This window comes from Macaca fascicularis, chromosome X, assembly GCF_037993035.2.
Source record: "Macaca fascicularis isolate 582-1 chromosome X, T2T-MFA8v1.1".
Lineage (NCBI taxonomy): Eukaryota > Metazoa > Chordata > Mammalia > Primates > Cercopithecidae > Macaca > Macaca fascicularis.
Window position 1 is genome coordinate 156527553 of NC_088395.1, and position 16379 is coordinate 156543931.

Genomic DNA, 16379 nt, shown 5'->3' on the forward strand with positions numbered 1-16379 from the left:
GCAGCATTAGCATTCAGGGTTCCCTGCCGTTCCCAACCACCCTGCTATTCTCCAGAGCCTCATGTCTTGCAATTTTGGAAATGCTCAAAATCCTGTTTGTTCTACAGAAAGGTCAGTTTCAGTTTGCTGGAATATTCTGCTGAAAATAAACATGTAAATAACACATCCCCAAATACAGGCATTGATACTATGCACATGGATATTCATCTGATCCCATTTGCAAATGCAGACATATTCGTTCTCTCTTTCTCTCTCCCTTGCTCTCACTCTCTCTCTTTCTCCCCACCCCCCATCTCTTTGTCTCTTCAAACACATTCCTGATACATTGTTTTCTTATCTATTCTACAGCTACCTCCATCATGCCCCACAACATCTTCATTACTTTCTTCTGAGATAGTCTACTGGGGACCATCCTTGTCCTCAGAGGGCGTGAAGTCTAATTTAGTTGGCCAACATCAGGTGCCTCAAAATTCACAGGGGGAAAATGTAACAATATTGAATAAAGTTGTTCATGGAGTGTGGATGTAAGAGAAGAGACTAGGAAAACCGACTAGCAAATTGGCCTGAGCTGAACTGGTGAGGTGCTAGTGAAGAAACAGCAGACTAAATAAGCCACAGGCGATTTTCACCTTTTTGACAATTTTGCCCAGGGCCTACATGCCCAGTGCCCTCTGTAGGGAAAATGAGGCTCCCTGAGTTTCTCTTTCCTGGCTACCTTTGACCTCTTATCTTCCTGCCCAATAGGAAGAGTGCATACCCTTTGCTGGCCTTTTTATTGGTGTCCATGTTAAACCTCCAGCTACATTGTTCAAAATTAAGCATTTATAACAGCCTGCCAGACTTCTTTGGATAAGTTATATTCTTTACTCTGTTTATGCTCATTTTATGGACATGGACTATATTCTTATAATCTCTACCTTCTCTAAGAAATTTTTCCCCTTTTTTTGTCATTCTGGACTAGAAATATAGAAAGGGAAGAGTTGCCGTATGTCATTGTTCAGACAGAATCAGAAATAATGTTGACTTCAGAGCTGAACTTGTCTCTATCAGAAGGGAAACCTTTGTTTTCTCATTATTTAGGGGGTGGGGAGGCCATCACATGCCTTGAAATGCATTTTAATGAATGTTTATAAGGTCATGGGGATCACATTGGTGGCTTTGTCTGCTGGATTCTGAAATGGGACTCTGCAGGCATTTATGTATGGAGAGAAAGGAATTCGTTTCTAAAAGATGCCGGGGCACTGTCACTCACTCCCTCCCCCTTCCTCGCCACCAAAGGCAGGGCCTATGAGGGCTCTAGCTGGGAGTGGGGACATCTGGAGTCCAGTGTCCTTATCCCTTAACCAATTGTCTGAAAACAAATCATATCCCATACTGTTTTCTATAAGAAGAGAAGCTTGAGATATGCTCTGTAGAAATCCTGCCAGTGTCTACTGATAGTCACAGGGAGAGGCCTGAAGGAAGTAGGAGCTGTGGCATAGCTAGGACTAATACCCTGCTGTCATCAAGACCACAGAGACTGGAAAAAAGCACATGGGTGAAGCAGGGAGATTCATTTAGAAAGAGCTGGGAGCTTGGTTGGGGACCATCCGCCCCCAACCTGGATGCTGGGAGGGGAGGTCATTCCGGAGCAGTGAGCTATCTCCTGCCCTTGATCTAAAATGGTGGCTGTGGGATTTAGTCAGAAACACCCAGTCCGGGCCGGGCGCGGTGGCTCAAGCCTGTAATCCCAGCACTTTGGGAGGCCGAGACGGGCGGATCACGAGGTCAGGAGATCGAGACCATCCTGGCTAACACAATGAAACCCCGTCTCTACTAAAAATACAAAAAAATTAGCCGGGCGAGGTGGCGGGCGCCTGTAGTCCCAGCTACTCGGGAGGCTGAGGCAGGAGAATGGCGTAAACCCGGGAGGTGGAGCTTGCAGTGAGCCGAGATAGCGCCACTGCACTCCAGCCTGGGCGACAGAGTGAGACTCCCGTCTCAAAAAAAAAAAAAGAAAGAAAAGAAACACCCAGTCCGGGCAGGCAAAACCTCAGCGGCATCAGCCACAGGCACAGGTGACCCAGTGAAGGCACGAGCATGGCACTGGGCACAGGGGAAAGTCCAGCCAACTTCTCGCAGTTGAGATGAGTAACAGATCATGGGACTGCGAAAGAGGAGACACGAAAGCAAGCCTTTATCTAGGGGCAAAATTAACTGGATAATAGATTTCCACGCCTCACTGATGTCTGGTGAAAGCAGATGCTATTACAGCAAGGCTGAGCACTTCCGTGTAAACACAGCCGCCTCTCCTAGGCCTTGTTTAGGGTTGGCTGGTGTTCTTGCTGTTCAGCCAGGTACTTCAGGCTCACCGTTGAAAGCTCATTCCATGAAATTCAAAACATGGAGCCGCATGGCCTCTGACAAAGTGGAGTCTCATTGAAGTGCATTGAAAAATGAAAGCTCAGAAAAGGCTTGCAGCCTGCCACTCTGCCAAAACAGCAGCCTCAGTCGGCAACCTCAACCCCATCCCTGAGAAAAGCCAGGTGAGCCTGCCCCCTTTATTAGGCATCCTCACGAAACATTCAGTGAGTGTACATGCTAGCAGCTGTCCAGCCACAGACTTGGCATATCAAAAGTGACATCCGCTCCAGCAGTGGCAGCCTGCTGGGATCTACTTTGTTATTGAGTAGTCAGTTGGTTTCTAGAATTGGAATTGATCAGGGACCATTTGCTTGGGATGCAGTTGATGGGTGCTGGAAAAGGTGTGTGTACACAGGCTCTCATGTAGGAGAGGTGCAGCCTCCTTTCCTTTGCCAGTGGCCCCAGCTGGTACCTTTAGTGTCTGGTGGTCATGCCCTGCCTCCTCCATCCCTGCACCTTACTCCCAGAGGTTAAGGGTGACCAACAATTAAGTGAAAGCTCTGAGAGCCCATAGAAGCTGCCAGCAAATTTCAGAGGCTCACCTGGCAGGGATGCCAGACCATTGCTCCTCACAGCCCCTGCCCTCCCCTCCTTTCCCCAACCCCCAACCCCTCCTTGGCCTGCCTGGCTCTGCATTGCTTCACCATTGTTACAACTGTCTTGCAGTTCGAGACATCATGAACAGCACATTGGGACTGACTGTTGCCAGCTCAGACTCCCTGCGGGGGATCCTTATGTCAAACCCACACGCAATCATCCCTGATTGATCTATTTCGTACATTTCTATTTTTAACCTATTGGATCTCTTTGGATTCTTTGGGAGGATGTAGAAGAAACACAATTTTAGTTTGGGACACAGTGGCTTGTTTGTAGATTGCTCCATAATGGATTGAGTAAATGGCTGAGTCCCCTGTGTGTTGGGTCATTTATGTTCCATTGTCCATTGATTCGTTCAACTGCCATTTACTGAGCACCTGCTGTGGGCCAAACAGTTAGTGAGCTGCTCCATGGGCCAGCTCAGGGACACTATGGGTGTTGTGCCCAGTCAGGCTCCTGGGAAAGTGGGCACTGAATGACTGCATGGGCCTCAGACCTCTTATTGTACCTGCTCTACCCCTCTCCAACCCATTCCTTCCTGACCCATGGTATTCAGGTCTCAGATGAGTTTGGTGACAGAGCTGTCCCTTGAAGTGCCCTTGTTCAGATTGTGGGCATCTCAAAAGAAAAGTCAAAGAAGTGTGCAAGTCCTCTCACTCAAGTTGGCAAGCCCCTTCTGTGGGGGCGATGCAGTGTCCTACCACCAACATGGCGAAGGCAGTGGGTCTGGAGGCAGTTGAGTGGTGGTGGAGGGGCCCAGCGTCTGACCTGGGCTTCGTTGCCCTCTGGCTGAGCAACTCTGGGAAGGCCTGCCCCTCTCTGGGTCTCAGAGACCACCCTGTCTTTAAGAAGGGAATTGGACTCCCAGAACCCTTCCATACCTGCCCTTTAAAATGCCAGGTACCAGTTAGTGAGGAGCTATTAGGTGTCATACAATGTGCCCTGTTTCACTTAATAGTCAGAGCACCTTCATGAGAAAAGAAATGTAATTACACTCATTTTACACATAAAGAAACTGGGCTCTGAGAGGTTCGGTGGCAAGGCCAAGATCAGAGCCCTAGGCCACGCTGCCTCCAACCTTGCTCTGGGCCAGTGGTTTTCTGTTGAGAATCAGTCATGGAGCTGTTGGAAAAACTCCCGATGCCTGGGCCACACCCTTGATGAAGCTGTCAGTTTGTGGTGGGAGGGCCCAGGAATGTGGATGTTTCTAAGTGATTCTGATGTGCAGCAAGGCCTGAGACATACAGCCCTGGGGATCTACTTTGATGTTCACTTGGCCATGACAGTCATGCCCCCCATCGTGCTGGCAAGTGACCCCATGCATGCCTTGAGCTCCTAGTGGGCTACAAGCTCATCAAACCAGAAGAGCCAAACTTAAGGTGACATCAGAGGATGAGTACTGTATGTCCTAGTGAAACTTCCAAAGCTGAAAAAGAGTTATTTTGTAGGGGGGAAAAAAGCTTTAAAAGAATTCTACCTGTTCACTTATCGGCATTCAGGTGGTTTCCAGATCCCTCTCTTCCTTTCCTTATTTTGATCATTCCTGCACATACTCCTTTGCCCCCACTTCCTTTCCCGGTTACCTGCTAACATACACATCATGATCATTAACACAACGCGATGGATAACTGTATGAAGCCATGAAGAGTAGGAAGTCTCACATTGCTAGTGAGTTTGCAGGCTGTGCTTCTATAAAGGGTGGGCAGCTCCCCTGAGGTTCAGATCCCAGATTGGGACCTTTTCTCATTGTTTGATATCTCCCCAACCTGAGGATGCATCTTCAGAGGAGAATTTCTTATTTAGATAACTTTATACCTTTTTAAATTTTTGGATTACGAGTCCTTCTCGTTAAAGAGAAGTGAAGAGAATAGAAAGAGAATTGCCAGTCATCCCAAATAAATGACCACTCCAAATTGTTGGGTATAGGTCCTTCCAAATTATTTTTGTGTACACATAGCAGTGTGTGTGTGTGTGTGTGTGTGTGTGTAAAAATAAATGGAACAACGAATACGATGCCTACAATGACTGTTCTGAAACTTGTGCTTTCCCCAAAACAGTATTTTAAACAGCTCCCCAAGAAAACACATCCAGATCTACTACTTTCCTGTAAGGGCTCTGTTGTATTCTATTTTACCACTGCAGCCTGATGCATTTAACCAAGACAAGAAGGCAACCTAAAAGTTCAAGTCTATACTATGGTATTCCTTTGTTAAAATGTATGTGTCTGTAGATAGGTAAGAATTAAAACTATTGGCCGGGCGCGGTGGCTCAAGCCTGTAATCCCAGCACTTTGGGAGGCCGAGACGGGCGGATCACGAGGTCAGGAGATCGAGACCATCCTGGCTAACACAGTGAAACCCCGTCTCTACTAAAAAATACAATAAAACTAGCCGGGCGAGGTGACGGGCGCCTGTAGTCCCAGCTACTCCGGAGGCTGAGGCAGGAGAATGGCGTGAACCCGGGAGGCGGAGCTTGCAGTGAGCTGAGATCCGGCCACTGCACTCCAGCCTGGGCCACAGAGCAAGACTCCGTCTCAAAAAAAAAAAAAAAAAAGAATTAAAACTATTTAGCTACTTCTAGTTTTCTCTCCAATGCCTGCCTTTGGCCGCATGGTTCATTTAGTAACTTCTGCATAGTTTCATTGAATTCTCCTTGAAGTGGGCAGATTACCCTTTGCATAATGTTCTATCCTGTTTTAGTATACAGACAACATAATGCCTTATTTGAAATGTAATTAGACAGTTTAAATGAAACATAGTAATGAAGAAATAAGCACTATGGTTCCAAAGACAGGCTGTATTTTATAGTTTTCACAACTATAAGTCTTTAAACTGAGAGGTCTGTTTTATCATGCACGTTTCCTGTTCATTAGCTTTAATGTGCCAAGCCTTTATAAAAATTCCTCTCTCTCTCTCTCTCTCTCTGTGTGTGTGTGTGTGTGTGTGTGTGTCTCACCTCTCTTCCCTTCTCCTTTCCTCTTCTCTTCTCTTCCATTCACAGGGAACTGTTAAGAGGAGACAAGAAGAAGACCACTTCCAGTTTCCAGACATGGCTGATGGGGGCTACCCTAATAAAATTAAGAGGCCTTGCCTTGAAGATGTCACCCTTGCAATGGGCCCAGGCGCCCATCCTGGTACTGCCTGTGCAGAGCTGCAGGTCCCTCCATTGACAATGAATCCTAGCCCTGCGGCTATGGGAGTGGCTGGCCAGTCGTTACTGCTTGAGAATAACCCTATGAATGGCAATATCATGGGCTCACCATTTGTGGTACCACAGACTACAGAAGTGGGACTGAAAGGGCCTGCTGTTCCTTACTATGAGAAAATCAACAGCGTGCCGGCTGTAGACCAGGAGCTTCAAGAGCTGCTAGAGGAGCTCACCAAAATTCAAGACCCTTCTCCGAACGAGCTAGATCTTGAGAAGATACTGGGGACGAAGCCAGAAGAGCCACTGGTTTTAGATCATCCCCAGGCAACCCTAAGCACAACTCCCAAGCCTTCGGTTCAGATGTCACACTTGGAGAGCCTGGCTTCCAGCAAGGAGTTTGCTTCTAGTTGCAGCCACGTTACTGGCATGTCACTTCAGATCCCGTCCTCCACAGGGATCAGCTATTCGATTCCTTCCACCAGTAAGCAGATAGTGTCACCGAGTTCTTCAATGGCACAGTCCAAGAGCCAGGTCCAGGCTATGCTCCCTGTTGCTCTGCCCCCCTTACCAGTGCCTCAGTGGCATCATGCCCACCAGCTGAAGGCACTGGCAGCCAGCAAGCAGGGGTCTGCTACGAAGCAGCAAGGGCCCACCCCCAGTTGGTCTGGTCTGCCTCCTCCAGGACTCTCTCCACCTTACCGCCTGGTGCCATCACCACACCCACCACCACCACCACTGCCGCCACCACCCCCACCATTCAGCCCCCAGAGCCTCATGGTGTCCTGCATGTCGTCCAATACTTTGTCAGGCAGCACTCTCCGAGGCTCTCCCAATGCCTTACTGTCAAGCATGACGTCCAGCAGCAATGCTGCCCTGGGGCCCACCATGCCCTATGCTCCTGAGAAGCTCCCCAGCCCTGCTCTCACTCAACAGCCGCAGTTCGGCCCTCAGAGCTCCCTTCTTGCCAACCTCGTGTCCTCTACCATCAAAACCCCTCAAGGACACCTGATGTCTGCTCTGCCCGCCAGCAACCCTGGGCCTTCCCCACCCTATCGCCCGGAGAAGCTCTCCAGCCCAGGCTTGCCACAGCAGTCCTTCACCCCACAGTGCTCCCTGATCCGAAGCCTCACTCCCACCAATAATCTTCTAAGCCAGCAGCAGCAGCAGCAGCAACAGCAACAGCAGCAGCAGCAGCAAGCAAATGCGATCTTTAAGCCCATGAACAGCAACTCATCCAAAACCCTGAGCATGATCATGCAGCAGGGGATGGCAAGCTCCAGCCCAGGAGCCACAGAGCCATTTACTTTTGGCAACACCAAGCCCTTGTCCCATTTTGTTTCTGAGCCGGGTCCCCAGAAGATGCCCTCCATGCCTGCCACCTCTAGGCAGCCTTCCCTGCTCCACTACCTGCAGCAGCCGACACCAACACAGGCCTCTTCAGCCACTGCCTCCTCCACAGCCACTGCCACCTTGCAGCTGCAGCAGCAGCAGCAGCAACAGCAGCAGCAACCTGACCATTCATCATTCCTTCTGCAGCAGATGATGCAGCAACCCCAGCGTTTTCAGCGATCAGTGGCCTCAGATTCCATGCCTGCTCTGCCCAGACAGGTAAAACAATCTCATATCTGGCTGTGTTCTTTGGTTTTGGAAATAACAACTGTGTTTCATGCTGCCAATATCTGGCTCTGGTGGGTAAATGCAGGCTATAGTTCTCTCTGAGAGTGGAAATGATTCTGAAAAAGTCTACTGAAGTCAGCTAATCCTGTGTGGTTAAAAGCACAGTGTTAATAAGGCCAAGGTTATGGTTTCAGTGCCTGTTCAGGTCACGTAACTTCCCTGGAAGGAAAGCTGCACCCACAACGTGCTCCCGGTGGAAGGAGCCAGGTGGGACAAGTCCGAATACAGAAATGCCTTCCCTGCACTGGGCCATGTAGAAAGACCAGTGAATCCTTCTTAAGATGTAAGGAAATTGCACTGAAGCATTTAAATCTCATCCCTGCTGGCAGAATGATGAACACTAAGCCTTCTAGAAATGCCACAGCAAACTTTTGCTGAGCAACCTCAGCATGCCGTTTGTCACTGTGCTGGACACTCAGGCAGGTCGTGAAAGGAAAAAGGTATTTGTAAGGTAGTCACTCTTATCATCTCCATTTTACAAATGAAGAAACTGAGGCTCAGAGAGTTGAAAGACTTGCCCAGAGTCACAAAGTTCGCAAGAGACAGAGCAGGAACTTGAAGCCAGGTGGTCTCACTCCAGAGCCTGTGCTCTTCTTGAATTTACTTTTGACTTCTGACCCTCCATCATCTCCTCCAGGCTTTTCAATCATGAAATGCAGCTGACTCCACCTGGGTTGTGTCTATCACAGTTCCCAGTTTTCATTGCTGTGACCCCTGCCTGTATTAGTTATCTGTGGCTGCATAACAAATTACCCCAAGCACCAGCTTCAAACCTTATGCATACGTTACCCCACATCCTGATTTCTGGGTGTTAGGAATCCTGGCATGGTTTCACTGAGTCTTCTGACTGAGTATCTCCTAAGGCTGCAGTCATCTCAAGGCTCAATGGGGAAAGATCTGCTTCCAAGCCCACTCGCATGGTTGCTGGCAGGAAGCAGTTCCTTGCAGGTTGTTGGACTGAGGCCTCGGTTTCTCATGAGCTATTGGCCAGAGGCCTCCCTCGGTTCCTTGCCACATGGCCTCTTCACAGAGCATCTCACATCATGGCAGCTGGCTTCATCTGAGTGAGCATGAGAGAGTGTGCCAGTGAAGCAGGGTAATGGGGGCAGAGGCAGGAGGGATAGTGCCAGCACGTCAGAAGTCACAGTCTCTATGATCTAGTCTGGAAAGTAACATCCCACCACTTGTGCTGTATTCTATTCATTAGATGTAAGCCAGAGGAGATTGCATGAGGGTGTAAATACCAGGAGGCAGGGCTCAGTGGGGCCAGGTCACATGTGTGCCTACACAGAATACTCAGTCGCCATCTACCATCCCTCCTTCCCATTCCTCTCATCCTTGCCCAAGTTCAGGTCCTCTTGATTCTTTATCTGAACTCGTACAGTTGACCCTTAACTGGTCTGTCCCAATAAACCATCCATTGCTCTATGAGTCGTCTTGCTAAAACAGTGACCTGATCATGTTTTACACTTGCTCAGATGTCCCCAGAGGCCCATAAGCTGGCCCCACCAGCCTCCTGGGCCCTTCAGCATCCATCAGGCCCTGCCTTGCACTTTGTTTCTATTACCCAGAAGTGCCTGCAGCACTTGGTCCACGCTATCTGGTCTCAGCCTTTACTCCAGGGCCGTTCCATGGGCCTGGTCATCCCTTCCCACATTTTCTCTCCTATCCAACACCTGCAGCTCCTTAGGGCTCAGGCACCATCCCCTCCAGGAAGCTTTTCCGTGACTGTCCTCAGTACTTCCATTTCCCACTGTGCCTCCCTCTTCTGGAGAATGATCAAGGAGGAGATATCATAAAGTGCTTGGCCAGAGACCTGGCCCAAGGGAAGCACCTGTCAGGGGCTGACCTCTTATTCAAGAGCTCTGTGGCAACCCCTAGAGTATAGAGGTTGTGTCTTTTCCAACCAGGTTTCCTGGAGCATAACCATGCAGAGTGCTTGACACCAGAGAGTTGGTCGTTTGATAGACCGTATGGCAAGCAGAGCTCCCATGGGGGTGGCCGGGGAAGCGGTGTGGAGACAGGCAAAGCACATAGGACACAGCAGGCTACCTGGGGCTCGGGCCCTGGTCTGCAGTTCAGGAGCACTTTGGTTTGATTTTATTATAGGGCTGTTGCCATCTGTTTGCATGGACTTCTGCAGCTAGCTCGGTGAAGCCCCGGCATCAACACGGGAACTCTTTCACTAGCAGGCAAGATCCACAGCCTGGAGACGTGTCACCATCTAACATTGTGAGCCTTTCTGTTTTGTTTTGTCTTCAATTGGGTACATTTTTTGTAGACTGATTGTGTTGTCCCAGAGCTGGATCAGCTGGCTCAGAGGGAGAATTCTCAATGATTGGGGTCATGCAAATCATACTCAACCAATTACCTAGGTGGGGTTGGAGAAAGTGTTGAGAAGAAAGACCAAGCAGTCAAGCTCTCTGGGACTAGGAGCACAATAAAGGGGGCAAGCAACCTTTGCCAGTAGAGACAAGAAGCTGGGTCCCCAAATGGGAAATGCTATTGCCACCAAGAGCTGCCTTTCCAGCCTGTGCTGGCTTGTGCCCAGGGGCCAGGCATGGGACCTGGTGCTTCACCTGCCTCCTCTCATTTTAATCCTCAGAGGCAGGGGCTGTTACCATTCTCTTGGGAGTTGGGGGAAAAGGCACAGAGAAGTGACCAAAGTTGCCCACAGTCACACAGCAAGTTGGGGCCAGAGCAGGCAATCTGGCTACAGAGCCCACACTCATACTCCCATGCATGGGGCACTGCCTCTGGAGACTTGTGTTTCCACTGTCACCTCTTAACTGCTTCCTCCTCTACAAATGAAGGTGATGATAGGTTGTCTGAGGATTAAGTGTGTTAATACATCTAAAGCACTTTGAACAGGGCCTGGCATAAAGTATGCGCTGACAAGGGGTTTGCTGTCATGATGACTCTACCTCCTGACCTTGTGCTCCCAGATCTGTTTCATGGGACTAAGATGTGGTTCTAAAAACCAGTAGCTGTGGCAGGACAGACACAAGCCACGCTCTCTCCAGACCCTGTACCCACCATGAGATTGATAGGAGTTGTGCAGCCTCTGAGCCTTGTGGGCTCCTTTTGCTGTAGGCCCTGACCCTCCTGGACAACTCCCAGCCTGATGGAAAAGGGAAAAGGGCCAAGGGCCATCCCTACCTTGCAGACTGGGGATCTCACTTTGCTCTTTCTTGAACTCTCCGGCACTCTCACTCCACTCCTTTCCCTAGCACTCTGTTCTCTACCTGGTATTCTTCCAGGCCTCCAAGCTGGGGGTCTCAACAATCCTTCTGTTTCTTCTTATGGCCTCTCCCCATTAACTCTAAGACCTAAGAACTCAGCCCTGGTCATTCTTCCAGGGGAGAGAAAAAAAAATAAAGAAAAAAGCGAGTGTTTGAGGCAAGAGCTGGGACTGCTGCAGGACAGATGGTGGCCTCAGTGGTGGGGAAGAACATGTTTCTCGCTTCCAGCAGGCTATGCAAACTTCCCAAGTTTTACTGATGCTCAAGCTGAGCCTCAGGAACACTAATTACCTATTATATGGCATTTACTAACCTGTTGCATTTGGCATGGATGATAATGGTTACCATGGAAAAACTGGACATTCATTTGAATCTGGATCTTTGAGGTTTTGTGCGGGGGGTGGGGGCTTTTTTGGTTTTTGTCTGTTTGTTTGTTTCTTTACAGGCAGGGTCTCACTCTATTGCCCAGTCTGGTCTCAGACTCCTGGGCTCAAGTGATCCCCCCACCTCAGCCTCCCAAAGCACTGGGATTAAAGCATGAACCACCGCATCTGGCCTAGATCTTATTTTTCTAAAGGAGTTATTTCTAAATGTGAGATGAGACACAAACGCTTGAGTAAGCTGAAAAGCCAAATCCAGCCTTCTGTATAGGAGCTCATTTTTATGTACAGACCAGCATCTCTCTACTTGGGGGATTTTGCTTTATCAGTTGAGTGAACTATTCAATTGCAATGCATCATTCACGTCCACGTAAGGTAAAAGGCAATGCCACATGACTTTGGGGCAGCTGTTTAGCATGGGAGGTTGAGCAAGCAAGGGCACTGGAGGCAGACAGAACTGAAGTTCAAGTCTGGCTACAGATGTTGACTGATTCAGGTCCCATGAGCAATGTTACTCAACCCCTGAGCCTCAGCTGAAAATGGGGAAAGGAATAGTCCCCTTCACATAGGGCATTAGGAAGGCAAAGGAGATGCTAACTTGAAACTGCTTAGAATGGTGCCCAGCACACACTACAGGCTCAGCCAGGGCTAGTGCAGCCTTGTGGGCTTGGACCTGAAACCTCTGGGGCCTGATGAATTTCCAAATTCAGGACATTTGGGACTTTGGGAAGGTAATGTGGTACAAATACCAAATGTCACACAACCCTCCAGTGTAATCTGAAGCAGCATTTCATTACTTTTGCAAAGAAAAATGAATATTTAAGGAAGTCCAGAGTCAACTTTTGCCCCCAACTTTTATGTGCCCCACCCAACTTTTATGTGCCCCCACATAAAATTTGGCATCAAATTTACAAAAGTAAAATTGGCTTTCAGAGCTTCTTGGACTTGAAATTACCAGATACGGGATGTGGACCTGGAATTACTAAGGGAGGGATCTTTAACTCTTTATGGAGTTGCAACACCCAGCGCTGGTTTGTGAGATTTTAATGACCCCAAATTCCCCACCCTCCCTCCAGGCTGGGTGATATAGATCTTGATGTTTAATCAGACTGAGGCAAAATGAATTTTGTTTGCATCATCTGATGTCCCTTCTCCCTGAAGATTACTGGAGATACCTTGGTGTATTGCAAAAATCAGGGTTAGGACTTACTTCGGTTTCACTATTCACGACTGCAGAACAGATCTTATATTTACTCAAAGACAAAGACAAGTCTGTCAAGGAGATGGGAGTTGAACTGTGGAAGAGTGGGGATAGCAAGAGGCAGCCTCTGGCCGGAGTGCCCTCAGTGCACGTGCATTTGAGCCCCACTCAGATCTGCAGAGCTGGGAGTGCAGTTTCATGGGGAGGAGGGATGTGGATGGAGGCCAGTTGGAATAAGAACAAAAAAAAAGCCTGGAATCTGATCCTTGAGGCAGGCTGTGCAGCACAGGGGGAAGAGGGCAGCTGTGGAGAAATAGACCAAGGAGGCACATGATGTTGTTTTGACAAATATGGAGAGGGTAGAGAAGGGGGAATCAAACCTGCCTTAGAGAAGGCTGGATTAAGCCCCTACTGGGTCTGATATGCTTTCTATCTTAAGGATAAGCTTTAACTTAGGCAGTCGTGAATACCGGGCAATTGCAGAGGCAGTAAACTCGCCATCTTCCCTTTCTGAGGGGTTGGGCCTATGAAGAGGATCTGGGCAGCTCCATCTAAAGTGGGGCCTTTGGGAAGCCCCCCACTGTCCCCACCTGTGGCCTCTCTCACCCCTGGTAGACTGAGCCCTCCGAAGTGCAGTACTTCCAGCACCCAGGGCCTGAAGATAGACGGCACAGGGCGGGGGACATGGGGGCCTTACCCTGGGGCCTTGGCAGGGGACAGGCCCTGGGGCTGGGCTCAAGGCCAAGTTTAAGAAAGCTCAGACTTTGGATCACTTGGGTCCAAACCCCAGTTCTGCCACCTTTTCCACGGGGGCAAGCGATTTATCCTCTCCATGCTTTGGTCTGTAAAATGGAAATAACTAGTATATCTATCTCATGGGGCTGCTGTGAGGATTAAATGAGATGAGGTGACAGCGCTTGGTATAGAGCCTGGTACACAATTATGCTCCATTGATATTAGCTGTCACTCTCAGGAAAGTTCCTGAAACTCAGAACACCAGTAACCCAATGGAATGAGTTTAGTCAGCCTCGGCTCAGCATCCAGGCTCCTCTCTGACCTCCAGAGGTGGAAGGTGACTTGGAGGGAAAGGGCAGGGGGAGTTCAGTCCCTCTGGGGCTGCATGCTCACGGACAGCTCCAGAGTAGGGGCATTAAGGAAGACATTTGCCAGGTGGCTGAGGAGCAGCCAAGGCAGCAGACACAGGTTGGTGACTCCAGAAGGAAGTAGAGCCGCCAAGTCAGGCTGTGGTTTCCTGAGTGCCCCTGACCGTGGGTAGGGGAGAATGTTGTCTTCTCTTCCCTCTAAGCACAGCCAGCTGAACTTCTAGGAGTTACGTGGATGCTGAATAACAAATGCAACCACAGGTCGACTTTAGGTGGGCAGAGAGGGGGGGAAGGAGGAGCTAAGTTCCACTTGCAGCCAGTGTGGATCTGATCCCAGCTGCTTGCAACAGGCTCAGGGGTGCCTGACATTTCAAGACTCAGGCAGATGGCTTACTGTCAATACACAGCGACAATGAACAAGGCAGAGAGCATGTACATGAGTGGCCAGGAAGGAACGCTGGTCCTGCGTAGTCATGGTGCACAGGTATCCCCTCCCCTCTCTCCTCTCCTTTCCGTCCTTCTCCACCACTCACTCTCACTCTCAAAGCCTCCAAAAAGAATCTTTGCAGAAACCCAAGATTCCTATTGGTTTGAACTTCCAAGGCTACACTAGCCCACTCAGTGGGGCATAACCTTTAATTACTGCTGTCTCAATTAGCTCTGCAAATTAAATTCTTCATGTTTGAACCATGACTTTTCATTGAAAACAAAAATGAACAAACCATGTTAGTGAGGCCAAGAGAATTTCCTATTCTGGTCAAAGTTACATCTGCTCCATTTACAACTAAAGTCAGGAGAGGCAGAGACGGCAAGTGAACCTTTTCCTAGTCTCAGAATCACTCATTAACATTTTTTAAAAAGTAATTATTATATTACTAAAATACATGACCTCCACCCCAAAATCAGATCCGCCACATATTTTCGAGGAAAGGCCTGTCACCTTGGACTTAAAAGTCTTCTCCCTCCCTCACTTCCCTGCATTCCTCTCTCGTTTTGAGAGTACTGGGGGAGAGCAATACTGCTGGCCGTGTTCTCAGAGAAATTTTGTCTTTTACTAATTCTGGCAAGAAACATCACAGATTTTATTTCAAAGGTTAGTCCTGCTAAAATGCAAGAACAGAAGCCTCTAGAGGAAGCTCTGTGTTGTCCACCAGTCAAATGATAACTAAGGAAGGGCCTCCACTTGCCAGATAAAGGACTGGAAACCAGACAGTCAGATTTCAAAGAGCCCGTGGGTCAGAGCCGGGGCCCGCCCTGTACATATTCTCTGGCAGACACGGAAATGTTTTCCTGAATGAGTATTCTTATTTTGTATTTAAACCTGATGGTACGTACAAGCTTAGTTTTACCATTCTTTCTAAATTAAGCTGCAAAGAGCTGTTTGGTTTCGGGGAGCCTTTTCTTACTGCTTTGTGTGGAACCATGATTAGACACCGTGTAACATGCATTTTGAAAATTCGGGGACTGATAGCTCAGTGTTGAAAATGTTTTGTTTTAACCACTCTAAATTGCCAGGAAATGAAACCACATGGGCTGCTGAATTTGGGAAACACAGGCTTAGAACTTGGTATTAATCTTACCAAGAATCAAAAAAAAAAATTTTTTTTCAGTTTCTTTTTCGGTTTCTAAGAGCCATTAGTGATCCTCCACCTCAAAGCTATTTTTCTTTTTCAAAAAGCGGAAATTTAAAATGTACTGCTTGTTAAATGCTAACCTTTTAAATGTCAACTTTTTTTTCTATTAAAAGCTGAAGAATAAGTGAGATGACACTTTCAAATGAAGGCGACTTCACATTGTGCCCCCAGAGGAATGAGCCATCAGTTTGTGTGGTCAACCCCAAAACTTATGGGGATGCACAAAGCCGCCCACTAAAGATGCATCAGTAATAGAGATCAATAGATAGAATTTTTTCATTGCTTAGTAACTGGCTTATGAACGCCGAAGAGGCCATCATTTCAGAAACCTCCTGTCAAGTTTTTTGTTTTGTTTTTGTTTGTTTTGTCTTAACATACCTGAAGAGAAACAAGGAAACTTGCTGAAGTTGGGATACCCAAAATGAGCCCGTTTAAAAATGAAGTGTACAAATTATTTTATGCTAAGTTAATTAAGACAATCTACTTATTTGTCACTGTAAACCAAAGCAAGGAATCTCATTGCGCTTTTCAAAGAACGTAAGAGGACAGAAATAAATCATTGTGCCACGCTGCTTTAAGCTGTATCTCCTTATGAATACCTACAAACCCAAAACACAGAACACCACATGGAGCGAGCAGTCCAGTTTTGTGCACGCAACAAACATGAAAGAGAAGTGCTGTTCTACTACTACTATGTCCCCAGGTGAAAAGTTCGCAGAATGTAAACAAGATCTAGAGCAGAAGAAACTCACAGTAGACTTGCTCCATTCACCTGTGGCCCTAACACCTACAGCCAGCACTGTCACTGAGTGCAGGAGTAGATGGTGCAGAGCGACAAGGGGTATCAAAGATTTGATCCATCCAGGTGAGCAAAGGATGAGTACTCAGAGGGCTCGACTGCACCCTCCCCTCCCCGTCCTGTGCCTTCCCCAGCTTCTGTCTCTCAGATCCACTCATGGTCCCATATCGTGGATTTATGGAATCCTTTCCTGAGT

At 48.2% G+C, this 16379-nt stretch overlaps 1 protein-coding gene across 50 annotated transcripts in view; it reads left to right on the forward strand.

Moving 5' to 3' along the window:
• Positions 1-16379, forward strand: part of MAMLD1 (mastermind like domain containing 1) — a 144324-nt gene that overhangs the window by 94209 nt on the left and 33736 nt on the right. For 28 of the 50 annotated variants that reach the window (XR_012429786.1, XR_012429788.1, XR_012429787.1 and 25 more), the window contains 2 exons: positions 6001-7755; positions 9934-10056. Coding sequence is in view for 41 of the 50 variants with exons in the window: in XM_074028884.1 (XP_073884985.1) it covers positions 6001-7755; positions 9934-10056 (1878 nt within the window). In the remaining 9 variants the exon portion in view is untranslated. The remainder of the gene's footprint in view (positions 1-6000; positions 7756-9933; positions 10057-16379) is intronic. The other 22 variants (XR_012429791.1, XR_012429793.1, XM_074028894.1 and 19 more) reach the window with 1 other exon arrangement.